Source organism: Chiloscyllium punctatum, chromosome 36 (genome assembly GCF_047496795.1).
Source record: "Chiloscyllium punctatum isolate Juve2018m chromosome 36, sChiPun1.3, whole genome shotgun sequence".
Taxonomy (NCBI): domain Eukaryota; kingdom Metazoa; phylum Chordata; class Chondrichthyes; order Orectolobiformes; family Hemiscylliidae; genus Chiloscyllium; species Chiloscyllium punctatum.
Window position 1 is genome coordinate 2,925,720 of NC_092774.1, and position 24,769 is coordinate 2,950,488.

Sequence of the window (24,769 nt, forward strand, 5' to 3'; positions counted from 1 at the left end):
AAGAGACCTGGGAGTGCAGGTTCATAGCTCCTTGAAAGTAGAGTCGCAGGTCGATAGGATAGTGAAGAAGGCGTTTGATATGCTTTCCTTTATTGGTCAGAGTATTGAGTACAGGAGTCGGGAGGTCATGTTGCGGCTGTACAGGACATTGGTTAGGCCACTGTTGGAATATTGCATGCAATTCTGGTCTCCTTCCTATCGGAAAGATGTTATGAAACTTGAAAGGGTTCAGAAAAGATTTACAAGGATGTTGCCAGGGTTGGAGGATCTGAGCTATAGGGAGAGGTTGAACAGGCTGGGGCTGTTTTCCCTGGTGCATCGGAGACTGAGGGGTGACCCTATAGAGGTTGACAAAATTATGAGGGGCATGGACAGGATAAATAGACAAAGTCTTTTCCCTGGGATCGGGGAGTCCAGAACTAGAGGGCATAGGTTTAGGGTGAGAGGGGAAAGATATAGAAGAGACCTAAGGGGTGACTTTTTCACGCAGAGGGTGGTATGTATATGGAATGTGCTGCTAAAGGATGTGGTGGAGGCTGGTACGAATGCAAAATTTAAGAGGCATTTGAATGGGTATATGAGTAGGAAGAGTTTGGAGGGATATGGGCAGGGTGCTGGCAGGTGGGAAAAGATTGGGTTAGGATATCTGGTCGGCATGGACAGGTTGGACCGAAGGGTCTGTTTCCATGCTGTACATCTCTATGACTCTATCTATGACTCTAGTCTATGGTTCCCAGCTAAATCTACTCCTTCTTGAAGTGGTCACTTTTTGGTTGCCTGAACCAGGCTGGGTTGCAAGGTCCCAATCTCAATGTTTGACCCTTGCTTCTTGGCTCTGACTTGAATTGACAAGAATTTGAAGATTATTTGTCACCCATTGGGGCTATCAACTTGATCTAATAAAGTAGGACTTGGTCTTTATCTTCAATAATGCTGGTTCTGAGACAAGTTGGTAATTCAGGACATAAGGTCTTATCTAGTGCCTTGTACAATCTGTTGGTTTTGGATAGAAACATACGACAGTAAAATTGGAGAAGTTCCCTTCAATCCTGAATACTGACAACAGCCAATGAAAGGTACTTAATGTTCACAAGGAATTCAAATTGACCAAGTTCTTTTTAATGTCTCCATGAGAGGATATGGAGTGAACTGTCCCTAACCCTGTGATTTCACCACTTTACAATGGTATGGGGAGTGCTTCTGACCCTGTGAGGATTGATTGTGGGAGAGCAAAGATTAAGTCTTGGTTACTAATATAATCATCAATGTTAATCCGGAAGGAAATTGCTCATCATCCTGTCTGAATGGCAGGTGATGGAAGCAGAACATCTGAAGCTAATAACAGGCGTGACCCTGTCAGACACTGTCCTGAACATCAGCTCAAACTGCAGCCAGAGGAGTCGGTACACGGTGTTCATGAATGGTTTTGACCAGGACACAGACAGAGTCATCATTCTCTCTGTAAATATTAACTCAATATGATTTGGACAGTAAGCAATCAGTGTGGATCAAAGCAGACACTTTAGTCGTGGTTTGCACAGTGAATGTGTTGGTATGCAAATTGCGTACAGAACACAGGGCACTGCAGGATATCTGAAGTGATGATGATTCTTCAAGAGTCAAGAAAAAAGAAGAGCATATGACAAATTCAATGAATCATTACCCTCCCAGTCTGATGGCTGTGAACGAAGTTGGAGGGGGTGGGGAAATATTCTATACAAATGATCTCCAACCTGCAACAACAGAGGGCTTTCATTACATCAGGGTTGCTCTTCCAATGTAAAAATGAATCAACTTCCTCAGCAGGTGGTAACATCAATGACATCTTGCATTTATAGAGTTTCTGAAATGTGATAGAACATCCCAAGATGGTGAAAAATCAGAGAGGAATTGAAACTGAGTCTAAAAATGGTAAGACAAGGATGTGACCAAAAGTTTGGCCAATAAGGTGGTTATTAACAGTGTCTTGGAGGAGGAGAGAGAAAGAGAGGGAAAACAGGTCACTGAGCGGTAGGCAGTGAATTCCATAGATTCAGACCTGGCCACCAATGGATTTGCAAACCAAGATAACGGAGCGAGGGAAGCCCAAGGCAATAAAACATTGGGATAAGAGTCATAAAACAGAGGCTTCCGGTGCTGACTCCAATGAGGTTAAAAAGTATCAGACATCCTAAACTGCTTCACTTAATTGGTATTTAAACGTGAAGTGACTCTTGTAGTGTAGGAAGCATTGTAACCAACCTGCACAGACCGAGCTCCCACAAAAGTCAATCCAAGAATGACCTAGTAATCTGCCTTTTGTGATGATAAGTGAGTGATAAAATTGGCCAGGACATTGGTAATAGATCTCCTGGTTTTCTGCAGAATAGTGCTCTGCCATATGTACCTTCCACTTGACACAGCAGTCAGGACCTCATTTTCATTTCTCATCCAAAGACAACACCTCTGACAGTGCAGCACTCCCTCTGGTCTGCCCTGAACTGCCAGCTTTGAGATTTGTACCCAAGTGGGATATGAGCCAACAATGCCAACACAGAGGTTGCAGCAACAGTGTTTGGTTGAAAGAAATGAGCTTCTTTTTGATTTGGTGTACGCGACATCGGGAATCAATCCACTGTCACACCCAGTGAAAACAAATTTGTTCAGTTGTTCATTTTGCTGAGCAGTTTGTATCTCTGTCTCACTCCATTTCACAAATCAGAGATTACATTTATTAACAGTGTTGTCTCTGAAAACTGCTCAGCCCACAACTCAATTACAGTCCTCGCAGTGGATTCTTGATCACAGACTTAGTAAACACATTCAAACTGGATCTGGCTCTTTCTTAATGCACTGATTGTACTTTCTTGGTGAAAACTTGTAAAACATGCTTTAAATAGCCCTTCGATTTTCCAATGGTCAGGTATTTGCTCTAGAAATTCTGGATTAAAAACGATTGCAGTTCCAGGCCACTTCTGTCTCCATGTTTCATTGATTCTAATGCCAACAAAGCCTTCCATGAACATTTGACACCTGCTGATACCAGAAAATGCCAATTCTTCTGAAATTTTTCCTTTCCCTTTCCCAGAAGTGTCTCTATTTCTCCAAAATCCTTCCATGCAAGAGGTTTGGATCAACAAGACTGCCACCCTGGTGTGTACAGCAGTCTGTTCTGATCCCAGCCAGGTCCGGATCACCTGGAATGTGAATGGGAAGCAGAGAAGTGAAGAGGTTAGAGCTCAACCACAGAGAGAGGAAGGTGCCCAATACATAGTCATCAGCCATCTCCGAACAACAGCAGAGGAGTGGGAGAGTGGGGTGGAGGTTGTGTGCTCTGCTCAAAGTGGTTCCTCCTCTTCTTCCGTGTCAAAACGAACAAGGAGCATAAAAGGTAGGCAAGTGAATGAAAAGTTATATCACTGACATTGCCAACCTCAAAGGAAAATGTTTAACACCATCTTTGTTTTGTTCATTGGTTCCAGTTCAGCCAAAAAGTCCCAAAGTCAGACTGCTGCCTCCTTCAGCCCAAGAGATCAAGAATCACAGCAGAGTTACACTCGAGTGTGTGATCACTGGATTTTACCCAGACAGCATACAGGTCTCCTGGGAGAAGGATGGCAGCCTAATCTCCTCCAACACCCGTGCTGGCCTCACTGCTCTGGAGCAGACAGAGACATTCAGTGTCAGGCACTACCTGAGTGTGAGCACAGAGGAGTGGTGGAAGGGCTCAGTCTTCACCTGTGCAGTGAGTCATCCACCCTCCAACTTTAACAGCAGGAAGGAGGTGAAGAATGTTCAAGGTAAGACCTCAGCTGATGCCAAGATTGACATAATTCATCCTCATACAAACTCTCCTTCTGCCAGTTCAAAAAGACCAAATTCTGTCCCTGGGTGTAGTTCCATATTTCCCATCGCAGGGCAATGACGGTGAAAATGTATGCCACCTAAATCGTTAAGTCTTCCAGTTTGATTTAGGAACAGGACCCTTCCTGCATTTGTTCTCACGACATGGTGAGGTTCCTGTGTGAAGCTAACTTTGACATCACTCTCTCTGAAGGCAATATAAATGTGACCAACAAATGTCTGGAATCCATTGATGGGTTGGTTGTGAATGAATCACATTGATCTGGTAAAAGACGGTTGTTCTATTGTAAAGATGTTGGTTGTCAGTGGAATTGCTGAGAGAGAACACGAGAAATCTACTGGTCCCAATACGGCCAAGTAAACTTTGAGAACAGTTTGACTGTTGAAATGTGAAGTATTCTATTCAAATTGGAATGAGAATTCGAGTTGGTTTTATTGACACGTGCACTCGAATGAGTACAGTGAAAAATTTGCAATGTAGTTGCTTATGCCGCCATCTTAGATACAGGAGACCTAGGTACAGATACTTAAGTCTTTGTTATAGAATTGAAAGATGAATAAATAAAGTCTACCAGAGGAAGGGAAAGGTTTTGAGAATGGAATAGTGGAGGTTAGAGGGGCTTCAGATGGGTCTCACAGACCAGCACAACATTGAGGGCCAAAAGGCCTGTACTGTATTGTAATATTCTGTTCTCTGTTCTGAAAAATACTCGAATTACTCAATGTCCAGCATAAGAATAAAATGTTTTTTTAAGTACCCAAGCTACGTTTCTCCAAGTCAGACTCCAGACCACACTAGGCTTCAGAACTCGAGGGTTTGCTTCCAGTCTGCAAGGGCCTCCCCCTTCGCCCCTCCCACCCCCCGACCCCAGGTGGTGACAGTCCAGGACTTGCTCGTGGGACTTGCCTTCTCCCTCTGGTCTCCAATCTAGGGCTTGCCCCTGGGACCTGCGTCCAGTACTCTTGGCCTCCGGTCAGGACTCATCTCCCCATGATGGCCTCCAGTCCAGGACTCATCTCCCCATGATGCCCTCCAGTCCAGGACTCATCTCCCCATGATGCCCTCCAGTCCAGGACTCATCTCCCCATGATGGCCTCCAGTCCAGGACTCATCTCCCCATGATGGTCTCCAGTCCAGGACTCATCTCCCCATGATGCCCTCCAGTCCAGGACTCATCTCCCCATGATGCCCTCCAGTCCAGGACTCATCTCCCCATGACGCCCTCCAGTCCAGGACTCATCTCCCCATGATGGCCCCCAGTCCAGGACTCATCTCCCCATGACAGCCTCCAGTCCAGGACTCATCTCCCCATGATGCCCCCCAGTCCAGGACTCATCTCCCCATGATGGCCCTCCAGTCCAGGACTCATCTCCCCATGATGCCCTCCAGTCCAGGACTCATCTCCCCATGATGCCCTCCAGTCCAGGACTCATCTCCCCATGACAGCCTCCAGTCCAGGATTCATCTCCCCATGATGGCCTCCATTCCAGGACTCATCTCCCCATGATGCCCTCCAGTCCAGGACTCATCTCCCCATGATGCCCTCCAGTCAGGACTCATCTCCCCATGATGCCCTCCAGTCCAGGACCCATCTCCCCATGATGCCCTCCAGTCCAGGACTCATCTCCCCATGACAGCCTCCAGTCCAGGATTCATCTCCCCATGATGGCCTCCATTCCAGGACTCATCTCCCCGTGATGCCCTCCAGTCAGGACTCATCTCCCCATGATGCCCTCCAGTCAGGACTCATCTCCCCATGATGGCCTCCAGTCCAGAACTCATCTCCCCATGATGGCATCCAGTCCAGGACTCATCTCCCCATGATGGCATCCAGTCCAGGACTCACCTCCCCATGATCCCCTCCAGTCCAGGACTCATCTCCCCATGATGGTCTCCAGTCCAGGACTCATCTCCCCATGATGGCATCCAGTCCAGGATTCATCTCCCCATGATGCCCTCCAGTCCAGGACTCATCTCCCCATGATGCCCTCCAGTCCAGGACTCATCTCCCCATGATGGTCTCCAGTCCAGGACTCATCTCCCCATGATGCCCCCCAGTCCAGGACTCATCTCCCCATGATGCCCTCCAGTCCAGGACTCATCTCCCCATGATGGCATCCAGTCCAGGATTCATCTCCCCATGATGGCCTCCAGTCCAGGACTCATCTCCCCATGATGCCCTCCAGTCCAGGACTCATCTCCCCATGATGCCCTCCAGTCCAGGACTCATCTCCCCCATGACTCCCTCCAGTACAGGACTCATCTCCCCATGACAGCCTCCAGTCCAGGAGTCACCTTCGCGTGATGACCTCTGGTCTAGAACTCACAGAAGGACTTGCTTCCCGTGCCGTCCTGGTCTCAGACTCTTCCCCTGTGCGGTCCTGGTCTCAAACTCACCTCCAGGTCTTGCCAACGACGCCCTCCAGTCTGGGAATCATCTTCTCCATTCCTCTGGGGAAGTTTAGAAGTTAAACGTTTTGGAAGAAACAAAAACTGCAGCAAAGAGAAGGGAAAGAGAAAAGGAACTGGTGGAGCAGAGGAGCTCCAGCTGGAGTGTCCACTCTGCTGCCATCTTGCCGATGTACCCCATTACCCAGTTATTGACCACAGTCCATTACACTTCAATCCTCACAAAATAGCCAACTCAGAAAGTTTATGGGTTTTGAGGAGCAAATGAAATTGAACCTCGTTTGCTGAACAGTATCAGGATTTTACAACAATAAGGCGTGTTCTCCACTACTCTGAGAGCTTATATGCTGAGAGATCACTGATCATTAGGGATGGTTAGATGGTGACATTTGGTCATTTATGAAGGCAGGGTTAAGCAGTTTACAAATATCAGAATATTTCTCATTACCAATGTGAATATTAAATCCAAGCTGTCAAATTGCTGACCACACCCAATGTTTATACACACTGCCTATGGATTGTGTACATTAAACCAATGATTACAACTTACTGACAACAGACTGTGATTAACTTCAATGTAATCAATCTCGCAATTTGTCTATATTTTTGACTTGGAACTGTTCAGTATCATACGTAAAAAGTGAGGAGGGGAGAGAAAACAAAGCCATCTCAAGGGAATAAAAATCATGTTCTTGTTGGACACTGTGTGTTGAATATCATTCGAAAATGCAGCCGGGGAGTTGATTCTCAAAGGTCATTAAGGACTTCATCTTGATGAAATAACAGTTATGTTTTACATTGCATTCAACAGTTAACATCATAATATATAAGGGAGTTGTGATTTTTGGGTGCAATGTGCCTGGAAAGTGTTCAGAACACGTGCTGAGTGTGGGATATCTGAAATGACAACGAGCGTTTGGAAATTTAGTAGCAATGGGGAAAATGTGTGAAGTGTTTGGTAAACCATCCACTTCCTACTGCCACAACTCAGACATGCCAGTGTGGGGCAGGATGTACATGCTTTACCCAAATGACTCCCAAACAGTAGCAAAAGGGGGATCTTTGACACTCCCTCTGAGTTTGTGGGCTGTTCTGTTTGTTCCAAATTAATCATCTTCCTTCACAGAGTGTTACCTACAATAAGCTGCCATTCAGGAAAAGATCCTAAGGTGTTGCACTGGAGAGTTATCAATCGGAAATTGACACTCAGCCAATGGAGCAGATATCAGGGAGAAGGAATAGTTTTTTAAGGAGCACCTTACAGGACTGAGAGTTGGACATGTACTCATGATTCAGGGATGGATTTCTAGAAGTCAGGACCTCGGTGCCTGAAGGAACATCTGCCAGTACTGGAGTGAAAGGCGTGGGAGATGTAGAAAGGGTCAGATTTGCAGGAATGGAGAGTTCATTGACACATGTGCAGCTGATAAGTGTGACAGACATAAGGAGATGGGAGACTAAGGAAAGGCATAAACACAAGGATAAGCATTTTAAAATTGAGACATTCCAAGGCTGGTTCGAAAAGAGGTGAGAGGTCCTCATTGCTTCAATCTGCTCAATGTCACAAATCAGGGACTGGGCTGGAGGTGCTTTCAGTGAATAAGCCATTTTTCCGTTGTATCTTTTGCGAAGCATCTGCATTTATCTCACTGCATTTCACAGAGTTTCCATTTTATTAACATTGTGACAGTTACATGTTGTCCAAACCCACAACTCAATCACAGTCCTCATTGTGAATCTATTGGTCATAGTCACAGCAAATGCATTCAAAGAGGACGGAGCAGGATCTTGATGCTCTGATTATGTTTTCGCAGTCAGAGTGCAAGCCAAGGACTATGTGACAACGTTTAAACAATCTTGAGATTATCTAATGTTCAATTCAATGTGAGATTAACTGGCGTGTGATTTCATCCAGTATCAGCTGATGATTTTGCACAGTATAAAGTACTGAAGACAAAATTCTCCTCTGTGCTGATCTGTCACCATTTCTCATCAACAACAATATCTCTATTAACATTCTGAATCCTCCTGACACCTCCTGTCCTGTCAGTCTCCTACCACATTTGCTGTCCTGGCATGTCACTCCCGACACAAAACAATTTCAATTCTTCTGAACTTTTCCTTTCCCATTCCCAGAAATATCAGTTTTTATTCGCAATCCTTCTAAGGAAGAGGTTTGGATCAACCGGACTGCTACTGTGTTGTGTACAGCAGTCTGTTCTGATCCCAGCCAGGTCCGCATCACCTGGAATGTGAATGGGAAGCAGAGAAGTGAAGGAATCACGACACAGCAGCAGAAAGAGGAAGGCACCCAATACATGGTCATCAGCCATCTCCAAACCACAGCAGAGGAGTGGGAGAGTGGGGTGGAGTTTGTGTGCTCTGCTCAAAGTGGTTCCTCCTCTTCTCCCACGTCAAAACGAACAAGGAGCATAAAAGGTAGGCAAGAGAATGAAAAATTATATCACTGACATTGCCAACCTCAAAGGAAAATGTTTAACACCATCTTTGTTTTGTTCATTGGTTCCAGTTCAGCCAAAAAGTCCCAAAGTCAGACTGCTGCCTCCTTCAGCCCAAGAGATCAAGAATCACAGCAGAGTTACACTCGAGTGTGTGATCACTGGATTTTACCCAGACAGCATACAGGTCTCCTGGGAGAAGGATGGCAGCCTGATCTCCTCCAACACCCGTGCTGGCCCCACTGCTCTGGAGCAGACAGAGACATTCAGTGTCAGGCACTACCTGAGTGTGAGCACAGAGGAGTGGTGGAAAGGCTCAGTCTTCACCTGTGCAGTGAGTCATCCACCCTCCAACTTTAACAGCAGGAAGGAGGTGAAGAATGTTCAAGGTAGGTGCTGGACCTGACTCCAACATTGACACACTTGTCTCTTCATTACTATAACCTTCATTACTATAACCTGTAATTGGGCCAGTCATGTTTAATGCTAACAGTAATGATGTACATTATTGTAGTTATGTGAATGGGAAACTAATCTTAAGATCAGGGCAACTGAAGAAAGAAAAACACAATTGTTCTTTGTGTAACTCCTTCCACAATTTCCGATTCCAAAGGACTTTACAATGCAGCCAACAAGGAATTTTTTGAAGTTTAATGACTATTGTGGTGCATGATACCTGCCAATTAATTGCACACACAATGTTCAGATGAACAGGAAAGGGAGTTTTACTGCTGTAGTATTATCCAGGGCATAAATGGGATCTCCCAGTTGTCATCTTCAAGTTAGTGGCTGTGGGATCTTCTTGTTTCACTTGACATGACAGACAGGACATTGTCACATCCAACAGCACTGCCTCAGTGTTGACACTGATGTGTTGCATTGATTATACACTCAATGACACAGAGTGGGTTTTGGACACACACAACTTTCTGATCTAGATGAGAAAGTCCCACCAAGAAGGTAAAGCTGAAATGTTAGCTAATTAGCCACAGAACTGAGATCAACTCCCTCCAAAGTACTTTGATAGTCTGGCTTTATATCAAGTCTGGAAATAAAAAGTTAACATCAGTGAAAGGGACTGGGAAGTTTACTTGAACTCTTACCTACCAAGACCCTTTGTGACTGCAGGAAAGGTAATGGGGCATGGCCTAAAACTGTGGTGCCATATGGGGAGTGTCTAAAGTTTAACTCAGCTCCTACTTGTTCCTTTTCTCATGCCTTCCAAATATTGATTTGTGAATATTGCATTTCATTGAACTGCCCTGATCTGCTTCCACAGCCTCCCGAGAGAACCAGCTCCACAGTTTGATTTCTCAGTGAAATATTGGTTCCCCATTTTAGTTCTGAATTGACCCCTGACCCACGTAAAGTGCAGGGCATCTCCTCTAATCTGACTATTCTGGTCAAGGTCCAAAAGCTTGCCATGGTTTACATGGTGGTGTGCCTTGAATTTCCTAAATAAACAGGGTGTTGCAGAATTCAGGGGCTGGGTGGAGCTCCCACATTCCCAGCACAGGGATTGGGAGGTGAAAATGTACAAATCTTAAATCTGCAACTCTTCCTGTTCCAGGTGGAAATATAAATCTTCCCGTTCCAGGTGGAAATGCTGCTTGCTCTTGCCCTCCTTGCTCTTGTTCTGGGTGTATGCCAAGGTTCCTGTTTCAGACTAATTTAAACCTGACACTCCCTGATGGTGCACAACACCAATATAAATGCCACCAACAAATCTGTGAAATAAAGTGATTGATCATGAATCAAATGGTCCGTTGAATTTTATTGCAAATTGTTTGGGTTGCAAATCAGTCTGTGGTGACTGTCTTAATTAAAGTATGCAAACATGGAAGAGATACAGACCTATCTGAAATTCTCCCAACCAATCCAATCCTTTTCGATACAGTCATTTTGTTTTGTAACCTTGACCAGGCCAGTTTGGATTGGATTCAGCCTCACAGCTTGACCATTACCTCTCTGGTCTGATTCTAGTAGCCAAGACTTACAATGTATCATCTGACTCAGAAAGACTGCAGAATTGGAAATGGGTGAAAGGGATGGACAGGGATACAGCAGCCAGATATCTTCAATTGAACCAGTAGGTTCAACCCTTTCACTGATGTGGTGCTGAGAAAGGTTAAAGAAGCAGAACACAGAAATTCAAATTCAGCAAGTAGAGTGAGATTCCTGTGTAGTAGAAATGAAAATAATATCGTTTGTCCGTCTCTTGGAACAATATTAGTCCATGACAGGGCATTCCGTGTCCACAAGAAAGATGCCGGTGGAATCCTTTTTTAAAATAATTTTTAGGAATGATATATTGAATTAGTTGCAATCACCCAATAATATCAGCATTTCTCAATTTCACTCATTGAGGCTTTATTATTGGAGGTAACCTGTAATGGGGGGACTGTGAAATGTTCAGACATGGCCATAGTGGAAGGTAGGAATGAGCAACTCATAAACATGGGAATGTTTGAATTCAACACAGTGCAAAACAAAATTCAGTCTAAAATCATTGACTGCACATCAAAATATGTTTTTAAAACTTTTGACGATATCCTATGACAGGCCTGAACACAATCAATCTCAATCCATCAGTCAGTTGAAAGGAAATTAGTTTTTATTCTATGACAGGATGCGACCATTGCTTGTTAAAGCCAGCCTTTGTAGCTTAATCCTAATTGTCCTTGGTAATTGTGAGCAGCCTTCTTGCACATATGACCATCCAGTTGCTTTTTAAATGTTGTAATTGTACCAGTCTCCACCAATTCCTCTGGAAGCTCATTCCATACAAGCACCACCCTCTCCGTGAAAAAGTTACCACTCAGATCCCTTTTGAATATTTTCCCTCTAGTTCTGTACTCCCCCACCCCAGGGAAAAGACTTGACTATTGACTCTATCCATGCCCCTCATGATTTTATCAACCTCCATAAGCCTCTGAAGCTCCACTGAAAACGGCCCCAGCCCATTCAGCCGCTCCCTATAGCTCAAACCCTCCAACCCTGGCAACATCCTTATAAATATCTTCTGAACCAATAAGTGTTCACCATCTGTTTTAATAAAAGGCCAGGGGGAGAAGCAAGAACCTTGTAAATTCAAAACGTGCTTATTCCTGTCAGGCTGACACTGTGTGCTGAACATCAACTGAGGAAATCCAGTGGATCCCAGTGTTCCCTGATGGTTTTGGCCCAGACCCAAGTATGAATTGTATTTAGATAGTGCCTTGAATACAGTGAAGTGTATCAATCTGCTTCACTTCAAACCTACAGAAGAAAAATGTTAGGTCACGACGCAGTGACAGCAGTGTGTTCTGTGTCCAAAGTACACTGCAACATCTCAACAAGCCTCCATCCCAGAAATGTCTCCCAGCTGGAAGGCCAAAGAGCAGTGCCCCGTCAATTCCCCTCCCAGCCACACACCGTCTGACCTCCAACTACATTGAAACTTCATAAATGTTGCACAGTCACAATTCAGGAACTCATTTCATAACAACTAGACTAGAGCTCGACCTACCCCAGATGTACTGCAGCTTACCACCACACCTTCCAGGACAGTTAAGGATGGGAAGCAAATGCTGAAAAAGCACTCTCATATACCAGCATGGATGGAGGTGTGGTTAATGGACAGAAAGCAAAGGGATAAGAGAAAAACCAGGTGGCTGCAGCTATTCACGATCTGTATCACTGACATAGACGAAGAGAGAGTTGTAGGCCTGCTAAAGATTACCGAGATAGGAGGATGTGAGACAACAGAGACATTTGAACAAAGCTACACCATATAAAATTGAGGCAATCCTAGCTCAGTGCGACTGGAAAAGAGACATTGATTCAGTATGTTCCACGTCACAACATGATGCACAGAATCATAAGAAGCCTGTGAATAAACAAGGAGAAAGTGAGGACTGCAGACCCTGGAGATCAGAGTCAAGAGTGTGGTGCTAGAAAAGCACAGCAGGTCAGGCACGATCTGAGGAGCATCGACGTTTTGGGCATAAGCCCTTCAAACAAGTCTTGATTCAATTGTTCCTTTATCTAATGAGTTCATATCTGTCTCTCTTACTGCCCTTCATAAATCACAGATGCCTTGTATTAACATCGTCACATCAAAAAGTTACTCACACCCACAGCTCAATTGCAGTCCCCACTGTGAATGCACTGACCGTACTTACAGGGAACAGATTACAATGATTTCTGCCGTGTTCTTTTTGCCTGCACAATATTTTCTTGATCAAGATGTAAAATCAAAGAAATGCAAGATAATGTTTCAACTGTCCTGGGAATTTTTAATGTTGATTTACTCCCACGAAGAATGATCTCATTGCAACGTATACAATTCAGACAAGCTGGACAGAGAATTCTGGAGCAACTCTGTAATTCAGGCAGCAACCGCAGAGAGAGAAACAGAATTAATGTTTCCAGTCTGGGATGAACTGTTCTGAAGGAGACCAAAGGGTCATGGTCTCAGGATACAGGGTCGGCCATTTTGGACTGAGATCAGAAGAACTTTCCTCAGAGGGAGGGAGACCTGTGGAATTCTCTGCCCCAAAGATTGGAGAGGTCATTGTCACTGAATACAGTTAAAAAGGAAATAGATAGATTTCTGGGGGCTAAAGGTGTAAATGGGTATTAGAAGAGAAGGGGAATGACATTGAGATAGAGGATCAGCATGATCAGACTGAATGACCAAAATGGCCTGATTCTGCTCCAAGTTTCTATTTCTTATATTTCAGGTTCAGTACAGATTCATTCAATATCAGCTGGAGATTTTACAGGTTAAAAAGGATTCAAAATTAAATTCCGTCTTGTCCTTACTTCATATTGATCATGATCAATGCAAAACTGTCTTAAGTAAAATTGTGAGGGTTACTGAGAACAACCAATAGCCATTCTTCTGAGGTTTTTCCTTTCTTATTCCCAGAAATGTCTATATTTATCCAAAATCCTTCTATTGTGGAGATTTGGATCAATAAGACTGCTACTGTGGAGTGTGCAGTGGTCTGTTCTGATCCAAGCCAGGTTCAGATCTCCTGGGAAGTGAGCGGTGAGAAAAGACATGAAGTGATTAAGACTCAGCGGCTAATACAAGAAGGAAGCTTACCCACGGTCATCAGTCAACTCCAAACCAGTGTTGAGGAGTGGGAGAGTGGGGTCGATTTTGTGTGCTCTGCCCAAAGTGCTCCCTCCTCCTCCACTGTGTCAAAACGAACAAGGAGCTTAAAAGGTCAGTAAGAGACTAAAAAAAATACGATGACCTGGTCAACCTCAAAGGAAAGAGTTTAATACCTTCTTTTGTCTGTTGGTTCCAGCTCCACCAAAAAGTCCCAAAGTCAGACTGCTGCCTCCTTCAGCCCAAGAGATCAAGAATCACAGCAGAGTTACACTGGAGTGTGTGATCACTGGATTTTACCCAGACAGCATACAGGTCTCCTGGGAGAAGGATGGCAGCCTGATCTCCTCCAACACCCGTGCTGGCCTCACTGCTCTGGAGCAGACAGAGACATTCAGTGTCAGGCACTACCTGAGTGTGAGCACAGAGGAGTGGTGGAAAGGCTCAGTCTTCACCTGTGCAGTGAGTCATCCACCCTCCAACTTTAACAGCAGGAAGGAGGTGAAGAATGTTCAAGGTAGGTGCTGGACCTGACTCCAACATTGACACACTTGTCTCTTCATTACTATAACCTGTAATTGGGCCAGTCATGTTTAATGCTAACAGTAATGATGTACATTATTGTAGTTATGTGAATGGGAAACTAATCTTAAGATCAGGGCAACTGAAGAAAGAAAAACACAATTGCTCTTTGTCTAACTCCTTCCACAAGTTCAGAACTCCAAAGCACTTGACAATCCAGCCAATCCTGGTACTTTGGAAGTATAATGACTCTTCTCATGCATGGTACAGTCAATTACTTTGCACCCAACAATGTTCAGACAATCAGGAAAGACAGCTTTATTGCTTTTGTTTGAAGAGTGTTGTATTATCTAAGATATGGATGAGATCTCCCAGTTCTTGTCTTCAAGTTAGTGGTTGTGGGATCTTCTTGTTCCACTTGATTGGGCAGACATAGCATTGCCACATCCAGCAGTGCAGCATTGCCTTAGTATTGACACCGATGTGTTGTACAGATTGAGAGTGGTCTTTGGACACATATAACCTAATAATCTGGATGAGAACGTCCGACCAAGGAGTTAAAGCTGAAATGTTCAGCTAATAATCCAGAGAACTGATATGAATGCTCTCCAAGACATTTTGACAATCTGAATTCATATTAAGTTTGGAAATGAAAAAGTTGACATCAGTAAAATAGACTGGGAAGTTTACTTTAACTCTTACGTGACTAGACTCTCTGTGACTGCAGGAAATGGGTCATGGTATGAAACTGTAGCAGCACATGATAGTGTCCAAAGTTCAAGTCAGCTGCTACTTGTTCCTTTCTTTGCCTCCAAAATGTTGACTTGTGCAAGAAATCTTTCAGCATCTACTTACATTGTTGCCATGATCTGCTTTTGTAATTTCCCATGAGAACCTGCTCCAAAAGTTGACCACTCATCAAAATATTGGTTCCCCATTTTAGTTCTGAATTGACCCCTGACCCACATCCAGGGCAAGTCCTCTCGTCTGACTATTCTGCTCAAGGCGTGAAAGCTTGAGTTTGCATTTAAATAGTGCCTTGAATAGAATGAAGTTTAGCAAAATGCTTCATTTCAATAAGAGAGGATAAAAATGTTGGACCAAGACACAGTGTCAGCAGTGTGTTCTGTATACAAAAGGCATTGTTGAATGGACAGGAAGCAAGGTGCAGGGATAAGAGAAATACCAGTTGGCTGCAGCTATTTACAATTAACATCACTGACTAGGAAAAAGAGAGTGTTTTAGGTCTGGCAAAGGTTACAGAGATAGAAGGACGTGAGACTACAGAGACATTTGAACAAGGATACCACATTTAAAATTGAAGTAATCCCAGTACCTGGAAAAGAGACATGCACATTGATTCAGCATCCAAGATGGAGGATGGGAAAAATTTCTGGCTGTAACAGGCTGCTCCTTTTTTGAGGTGTTTCAGGTGTTAGAGGTGATTTCCTCGAATTCCAGTAGCAGCAGTGGCTGTTTGATATGCTGTTGGATTGTTTTGGAACTTTGGAGAAGAAAAGTCAAAACAACAGCAGTTTTCAAAGGGGAGGAAAAGACAAAGGCAGCACATGGTAAGGCAGTGCAGGAGAGAGAGAGAGAGAGAGAGAGAGAGAGAGAGAGAGAGATAGAGAGAGAAACCCACACCACTCCGTGAGACAGCAGTGAAAATGCGCAGTTACTGTCTTTGCTGTTTGAATTAACAAACAGTGAGATGTACAACTGATCTTGGAGGAACCTGTTTGGGAGAGGTGACAGCACAGAAACAGGTAAGTAAATAGATTTAAGTGTGGTCTTACAGTAAGTCTGCAGTTGTGAGTAAGAGTGGGTTCTTTCTTGATTATATGTTTTATTGAGATATGTCTCTTGATTAAACTTAAACATAGAAGCCAAAAGTATTAAGTTAGCCTGGAGCAGTGTTTTGTAGAGGAATAAGACAAAGTTATTCTCTGGATCTGTAGATAGAAAAAAGCAAAAATGGCCTTTGGTAGAGTGATGTGCTTTTCTTGTCGGATGTGGGAGTTTACGGAGAGTTTACGTGTTACTGAGGATTATATCTGCAATAAATGCTGTTGGTTGCAAATCGTATCAGATCGAATGGATCGGTTGGAGAGACAGTTAGAGGCAATGAGGAATTAACAAGAGCAAGAGGGTGTGATGGTTAGCCGTTATAGGAAGGGAGAAAAGTTGCAAATACAGTCACATAGATGGGTTAACTCCAGGAAAGGTAGGCAGGTAATGCATGGGTCTTTTGTGGCTATCCCCATTTCAAATAAGTATGCTGTTTTGGAAAATGTAAGGGGTGATGGATTTTCAGGGGATTGTAGCACAAACAGCAAGTTTCTGGTATTGAGACTGGCTCTAATGCAATGAGGGGTACGTCGGGTTCCAAGCGATCGATTGTGTTCGGGGATTCTCTAGTCTGAGGCTCAGACAGATGTTTCTGTGGCCAGTAGCAAAACATCAGAATGGTGCGTTGCCTCCCTGGTGCCAGGATCAAGGATGTCTCAGGGAGGATGCAGAATGTTCTTAAGGGGGAGAGGGCCCAGTAGGAGATCATTGTACACATTGGAACCAACGACATAGGAAGGGAAATGGATGAAATTCTGAAGAGAGAATATAGAGAGTTAGGCAGGAACGTAAAAAGGAGGTCCTCAAGAGTAGTAATATCTGGATTACTTCTGTGCTATGAGCAAGTGAGGATAGGAATAGGAGGATAGAGCAGATGAATGCTTGGCTGAAGAGCTGGTGCATGGGAGAAGGAGTCACATATTTGGGACATTGTAATCTCTTCTGAGGAAGAAGTGACCTGTACAAGAAGGACGGATTAAACCTGAATTGGAAGGGGGATAATATACTGGCAGGGTGATTTGCTAGAGCTTCTTGGGCGGATTTAAACTAGTAAGGTGGGAGTTGGGACCCAGGGAGATAGTGAGAAAACAGATCAATCTGAGATTGGTACAGTTGAGAACAGAAGCGAGTCAAACAGTAAGGGCAGGCAGGGACAAAGCAGAGAACAAGGTAGGACTGATAAATTAAACTGCATTTATTTCAATGGAAGAGGCCGAATAGGGAAGGCAGATGAACTCCGGGCATGGTTAGGAACATGGGACTGGGATATCATAGCAATTACAGAAACATGGCTCAGGGATGGACAGGACTGGCAGCTTCACATTCCAGGATAAAAACATTATAGAAAGGACCGAAAGGGAGGCAAGAGAGGAGGGGGAGTGGCGTTTTTGATAAGGGATAGCATTACAGCTGTACTGCGGGTGGATATTCCCATAACTACATCCTGGGAAGTTAATTGGATTGAACTGAGAAATAAGAAAGGGATGATCACCATATTGGGATTGTATTATGGAACCCCTCATAGTTAGCAGTAAATTGAGAAACAAATTTGTAAGGAGATCTCAGTTATCTTAAGAATAATAGGGTGGTTATGGTAGGGGATTTTAACTTTCCAAACAAAGACTGGAACTGCCATTGTTTTAAGGGTTGAGATGGAGAAGAATTTATTAAGTGTGTACAAGAAAATCTTCTGATTCAGTATGTAGATGTATCAACGAGAGAAGGTGCAAAACTTGACCTACTCTTAGGAAATAAGGTAGGGCAGGTGACTGAGGTGTCAGTGGGGGAGCACTTTGGGGCCAGCGGCGATAATTCTATTAGTTTTAAAATTGTGATGGAAAAGGGTAAAGAAGTTGAAGTTCTAAAATGGAGGAAAGCTAATTTTGATGGTATTAGGCAAGAACTTTCAAAAGCTGATTGGGGCAGATGTTCAAAGGTAAAGGGATGGCTGGAAAATGGGAAGCCTTCAGAAATGAGATCACAAGAGTCCAGAAACAGTATATTCCTGTTAGGGTAAAAGGCAAGGCTGGTAGATGTAGGGAATGCTGGATTCAGGGTTTGGTTGAGAAAAAGAAGGAAACGTATGTCAGGTATAGACAGGATAGATCGAGTGAATCCTCAGATGAATAGAAAGGCAGTTGGAGTATACTAAAGAGGGAAATCAGGAGGTCAAAAAGGGGATATGAGATAGCTTTGGCAAAGAGGTTTAAGGAGAATCCAAGGGGTTTTTATGAATACATTAAGGACAAAAGGGTAACAAGGGAGACAATGGGACCTCTCAAAGATCAGCAAGTCAGCCTTTGTGTGGAGTCGCAGGAGATATGGGAGATATTAAACGAGTATTTTGCATCAGTGTTCATTGTAGAAAAGGACACAGAAGACATAGAATGTAGGAAAATAGATGGTGACATATTGAAAAATGTCAATATTAAGAGGAGGAAGTGCTGGATGTCTTGAAATGCATAAAATGGATAAATCCCCAGGACCTGATCAGGTGTTATATGATCGATAGTCACAGGTGAGGTGCTGGAAGATTGGAGGTTGGTTAACGTGGTGCGACTATTTAAGAAAGGTGGTAAGGACAAGCCAGGGAACTATAGACCGGTGAGCATGACTTTGTTGGTGGGCAAGTTGTTGGATGGAATCCTGGGGGACATGATGTACATATTTTTGGATAGGCAAGGACTGATTAGGGATAGTCAACATGATTTTGTGCGTGGGAATTCATGCCTCACAAACTTGATTGAGTTTTTTGAAGATTTAACAAAGAGGATTGATGAGGGCAGAACGGTAGATGTGATCGAGATGGACTTCAGGAAGGCGTCCAACAAGGTTCCTCATGGGAGACTGGAGAGCAAGGTTAGATCTCATGGAATACAGAAAGAACTAGCCATTTGGATACAGAACTGGCTCAAAGGTAGAAGACAGAGGGAGGTGGTGCAAGGTTGCTTTTCAGACTGGAGGCCTGTGACTAGTGGAGTGCCACAAGGATTGGTGCTGGGTCCACAACCTTTCTTCATTTATATAAGTCATTTGGATGTGAGCATAAGAAGGTACGGTTAGTACGTTTACAGAAGACACCAAAATTGGAGGTGTAGTGGACAGCAAAGAAGGTTTCCTCAGAATACAACGGGATCTTGACCAGATGGGCTAATGGACTGAGAAGTGGCAGATGGAATTTAATTTAGATAAATGTGAGGTGCTGCATTTTGGGAAAACAAAACTTAGCAGGACTTATACACTTAATGGTAAGGTCCTAGGGAGTGTTGCTGAACAAAGAGACCTTGGAGTGTAGGTTCGAAAAGTTACTCACACCCACTGCTGAATCGTAGGAGAGCAAGGGGTCATGGTCTCAGCATACAGGGTAGGCCATTTTGGACTGAACTGAGAAGAACTTTCTTCAGAGGCTGGTGAACCTGTGGAGTTCTCAGAATCCTCAGAAAGCTGGGGAGGTCGTGTCACTGAACATAGTTAACCAGAAAATAAAGGTTAAGGGTATAAATGGGAATGGGAAGAGAGAAGGGAAATGGCATTGAGATAGAGGATCAGCATGATCAGACTGAATGAACCAAATGGCATGTTCCTGCTCCAAGTTTCTATTTTTAACGTTCTAGCTGCAGTGTAGCTTCATTCAATATCAGCGGGAGATTTTACAGGTTAAAAAGGATTCAAACTTAAATTCCGTCTTGTCCTTACTTCATCTTGATCATGATTAATGCAAAAGTGTCTTAAATAAAATTGTGAGGGTTACTGACAACAACCAATAGCCATTCTTCTGAGGTTTTTCCTTTCTTATTCCCAGAAATGTCTATATTTATCCGAAATCCTTCTATTGTGGAGATTTGGATCAATAAGACTGCTACTGTGGAGTGTGCAGTGGTCTGTTCTGATCCAAGCCAGGTTCAGATCTCCTGGGAAGTGAGCGGTAAGAAGAGACATGAAGGGATTAAGACTCAGCGGCTTATACAAGAAGGAAGCTTACCCACGGTCATCAGTCAACTCCAAACCAGTGTTGAGGAGTGGGAGAGTGGGGTCGATTTTGTCTGCTCTGCCCAAAGTGCTCCCTCATCCTCACCGATGTCAAAGCAAATACGTGGAGTAAAAGGTAGGCAATCAGATCAGAACTTAAATACCTGAACTTGTTAATCCCGTGAGAAATGATGAAATAGCTTTCTCGTTTGCCCATCTGTTCCAGTTGAGCCAAAAAGTCCCAAGGTCAGACTGCTGCTTGTACCACCGCAAGAGAGCAAGAATAAAAACACAGTCACATTTGAGTGTGTGATCACTGAGTTCTACCCAGACCTCGTATACGTCTCCTGGGAGAAAGACAGCACTCTGATCTCCTCCAACACCAGCGCTGGACTGACTGCTCTAGAACAGGCACAGACATTTCGTGTCAGGCATTACCTGACTGTGAGTGCAGAGGAGTGGAGGAAAGGCTCAGCTGTCGTCTGTACAGTGTTTCATCCCCCCTCCAACTCCACCATCAGTGCCACACTGAAGAACATCGAAGGTAGGGTGTTGGGCGTAATTCCAACATGGAAATCATTTATCCTCACTGCTGTAAACTCTATTAGGATCATTCAGCTTCAACATGAACAATGTACATGTCATAGTCATACTGGCTTTGTTGTGCCTTTCACAAAGTCAATATGTTCCAAAATACTTCACTGTTGATCAAATGTGTTTTTAGCAGTGCAGTTATTGTTCCAATGTAAGAAATATATGAACTAATTTCTGCACAATAAGGGCCCACAAACAGCAATATAATAATAACCAGAGATGGGGGGGAGAGTGGCCACAGAGGAGATCTCCCTTTCTCTTGTCTGAACTTGCAGCCAGGGGATCTCTTTGGTATGTGTGATGAGGGGCCTTCTGTTTAATGTTTTGTGTAAAAGACGGCATGTCTGGCAGCACAACATTCCCTCAGGACTGGTATTGGGGAGACCTGTCAGGATGATGAGCTCAGGTCTTTTGAGTGGGGTTTGAAAATAAAACCTTTGTTGAGAAAGGAGAAATCCCTGACAATGATCAAAGGTAGACAAGTACAGCCCGAAACGTCGATTTCGCTGCTCATTGGATGCTGCCTGAACTGCTGTGCTTTTCCAGCACCACTAATCCAATAAGTACAGTTAGTAATCCAGAGAATATGGTTCAAATTTCAGGCAGTTTCAGAATTTGAATTCAACTAAAAATTGGAAATAAAATGTCAGAATTAGAAAAATTAACCGTGAAGCTGTGGGAATTTGAGAAAAACCGAATTGGTTTGTAGTTCTTTCTTTAGAGACAGATATTAGCTGTTCTTACTACTTCAGCCCTGTAGGAGGCCTGTCACCATCGGTGTTCCCAAGGGCACCGGTTCTGAGTCCTCTTCTGTTTGACATTTACATAAAAGATCGAGATGAGAATATGGAAAGCATGGTTAGTAAAATTAGTAGTACATCAGACAGTGAAGAAGGTTTGCTAAGGTTTCAAAGGGATCTTTATCAAATAGGTCAATGGGCTGAAAAAATGGCTGGAGTTCAATGTGGATAAATACGAGCTATTACACTTTGGTACAACAAATAATGGTAGGGCTGATGCAATGAATGGGAGGGCCTTGGGTAATGTTGTAGAAAAGAAGAACTGAAGAGTCCAGGTACATAATTCTTTGATGTTTGCGTCACATGAGACAGGTTGGTTAAAAAGATATTTAGCATACTTGCCTTCATTACTCAGCCCTTTGAGTCTCAGAGTTGGGAAGCCATGTTGAGGTTGTATAGGACATTCATGAGACCACTTGTGAAATACCTGTCCAGTTCTGGTTGCCCAGTTAGAGGAAGGGTATTATTCAGCTGGAGAGGGTTCAGAAGAGATATACCAGGATATTGCTGCGTCTGGAAGATTTGAGTTACAAAGAAGACTGGATCAGCAGGAACTTTTTCCACTGTCGGAGGTTGAGAGGCGACCTGATAGAAGTTCATAAAATAATGAGGGGAACAGACAGAGTTAATGATAGTTATCTTTTCCCAATAATGGGGGATTTCAAGAGTGTGGTGTATATTTAAGATGAGAGGAGAGAGATTTTAAAAGGACAAGAAAGGTAAAATGTACACAACAATGTCACTGATTCATAACTGCCCTCTGAAAGAGTTGAGGAAGTTATTAGTTGTATGTCTGGTGGTGAGCATGAATTGTCATCTTTACAAGTGGCACACACATCCCACTGGGGAGTGAGGATAATAATTGTCGTTCTCCTCCCAGATGAATGTTTGGATTCCAGAATCTCGGTCACCATAAGCAAGCCTCCATTTGAAGAGATCTGGAGGAACAGAACAGCAACCATTCTTTGTGAGGTACTTCACACTGATTTAGAGGGAGTCAGGGTAACCTGGAAAGTTGATGGAATCATGAGACAAGATGGAGTGAAGACCCAGAGTCCCAAGAAGAATGGACATAAAGAGATCATCTTCAGTAGACTTACAGTCCCTGCTGCAGAGTGGGAGAGTGGGGTAGAGTGTATGTGTTTGGTGGAGGACAGAAGTTTGCCAACGCCAGAGAAGAGGTCAATCAGGAAAGCCCAAGGTACGTGTACATGGAACTGTGCATCTAATCCTAGTAAATGAAGTGATTTAATTCCAGAATGTTGAGCAGCCTTAGACAGGTTGTCAGACTATGTTACAAGCCCAGCGATGTGTGTGAGCCCCATCAAGAAACTGAACAGATGAAACCTGAAATCACCACAGCAGCCTTGGTGTGAATCACACTAGCTCCTAGGGAATGGATTGATGGCAATAGGATACACAGAGAGGGATAATCAGCATTTTCAACATTAACATCCCATCAATCCAACACTGGATTGTAAGGGAGATTGGTCAGTCTGAGGTGTAGGCTGGATCTGAGCGAATCCACGTTGAGGAAAAGGAGAAAGAGCAGAGAGCACCACATGAGAATAATGCCTGTAAGCTCCCTGTTGACCTCAGGAAGTGGTTCTCCATGGTTTATCTCAGAAACAGTACACTTTGAAAAGATGCCATTTGGTCTATCTTGTCACTGCCAGCTCTTTGAAATAGCACTTCAAATGATCCCATGAATCATCAGCCCCATCTCAGCAACCTTACCATTGTCTACTTTTCAATTTTATGTCCAATTCCCTGGTGAATATTACTCTTTAATTTGCTTGTACCCTCTTTCACATTGTGCATTCCAAGTTATCATAAAGAACAGAACAAATCAAATTCAATTAATACCCCACCAGTTCATTTGCCATTCCTCTGCAATGTCTGTTCTGACTCGCTTGTCACTGGAAACAGTTTCTCCATGTTTAATCCATTTAAATCACTCATGATTTGAAGGAATTTAATTAATTTGAAGAACAGCACAGCTCCATTAATGATTCGGACACTCTTTCTGAAAAGGTGATCCTCACTCATGGTGAGACAATGAACAAGATTGAAGATCCCATCCTTGCACAACCTCCCCGAAAAATCAACAGGAAAAGAAATGCTTTTAGTTCCTGATCTCAGAGGAATTCCTGGGGATGCAGAAGTTGCTTAGTTTTGTGTTAATAGACAAACGTGTCAGGTAAATAGAGACTGAGTGAAATATGAAGTCTAACCTCCATTTTCTCTGTTTACAGTTGATGTTAAGACTCAGCCTCAAGTCTTTCTCCTGCCCCCTTCACTGGATGAGATGGAGACTGCTCACACTGCGACCCTGGTTTGCCTGGTCACTGGATTCTCTCCCGCAGAGATCGACCTGGTTTGGATGGCCAATGATACCCTTCTGAAGACAGGGTTCATGCATCAGCCAGTGACTGAGGACGGCAGAGGTGGCTGGAATTCAGGCAGTCACTTGACGGTCTCTGCAGAGGAGTGGAACAGCGGCACCACGTATTCCTGTGTGGTGGGACACGAGTCAGTTACAGCAAATGTGTTCAGAAGCATTAATAAATCTCACAGTAAACCCAACCTGGTTAATGTCTCACTTGTTCTAACTGATAGCTATAACTCCTGTTCATAACATCTGCTGATTTATACAATCACCCATTTATATAATCCCTGTAAATGGATGGTTAACACAACCAGAAAACTGTTGTGAGCACTTTGAAACCTCTCTTCTGGGAGCAATGTGCTTCAAACATGAACAAATTCCAACATTGCTCAGAACTTGAGAGTAAAAATAAATCTTTAAATCAGCCAACATTGTTTTCTCCAAATACCTGAGATCCTCAGGTTTTTTGAAATGTTTTGTGTGCTGCCCTGATTATGTATGAAATATGTGTGAAACTCCGCAGAATGTTAATTGTATGTCAATGTACTGATCAAATTTCAATAAACCTGACATGAAAAGTTTCAGTGTTAGTTTAGAGTGATCATTGTTGATGGGTTTGGGAGAAAATAAATCAATAACTTGGGACATGAGCTGTGGTGAATGCAGCATGTTCAGAGTGAAAGGTATTTTTGAATCTTTACTTGACAAAGCTCTCCCACTCCACTGTGATTTCCTTGCCTTCCATCTTGGTTGATTTTAGACAAATTGATGTGATCAATTGCTGTGATTCGTCCACACTTTGATTATCATCATGTCATAGCAGTACTTGCCTTT

The 24,769-nt window shown here is 43.6% G+C and overlaps 1 protein-coding gene across 1 annotated transcript in view; it reads left to right on the plus strand.

Moving 5' to 3' along the window:
• LOC140461074 (uncharacterized) overlaps window positions 1-24,516 on the plus strand; it is a 38,512-nt gene extending 13,996 nt beyond the window's left edge. The window contains exons 3-12 of the mRNA XM_072555857.1: window positions 1,281-1,423; window positions 3,068-3,370; window positions 3,462-3,779; window positions 8,390-8,692; window positions 8,784-9,101; window positions 13,568-13,927; window positions 14,013-14,330; window positions 19,986-20,288; window positions 20,379-20,696; window positions 23,802-24,516. Of these exons, the coding sequence (XP_072411958.1) occupies window positions 1,281-1,423; window positions 3,068-3,370; window positions 3,462-3,779; window positions 8,390-8,692; window positions 8,784-9,101; window positions 13,568-13,927; window positions 14,013-14,330; window positions 19,986-20,288; window positions 20,379-20,696; window positions 23,802-24,184 (3,067 nt within the window). The 3' untranslated portion in view covers window positions 24,185-24,516. The remainder of the gene's footprint in view (window positions 1-1,280; window positions 1,424-3,067; window positions 3,371-3,461; window positions 3,780-8,389; window positions 8,693-8,783; window positions 9,102-13,567; window positions 13,928-14,012; window positions 14,331-19,985; window positions 20,289-20,378; window positions 20,697-23,801) is intronic.
• The last annotated feature ends 253 nt before the right edge of the window (window positions 24,517-24,769 follow it).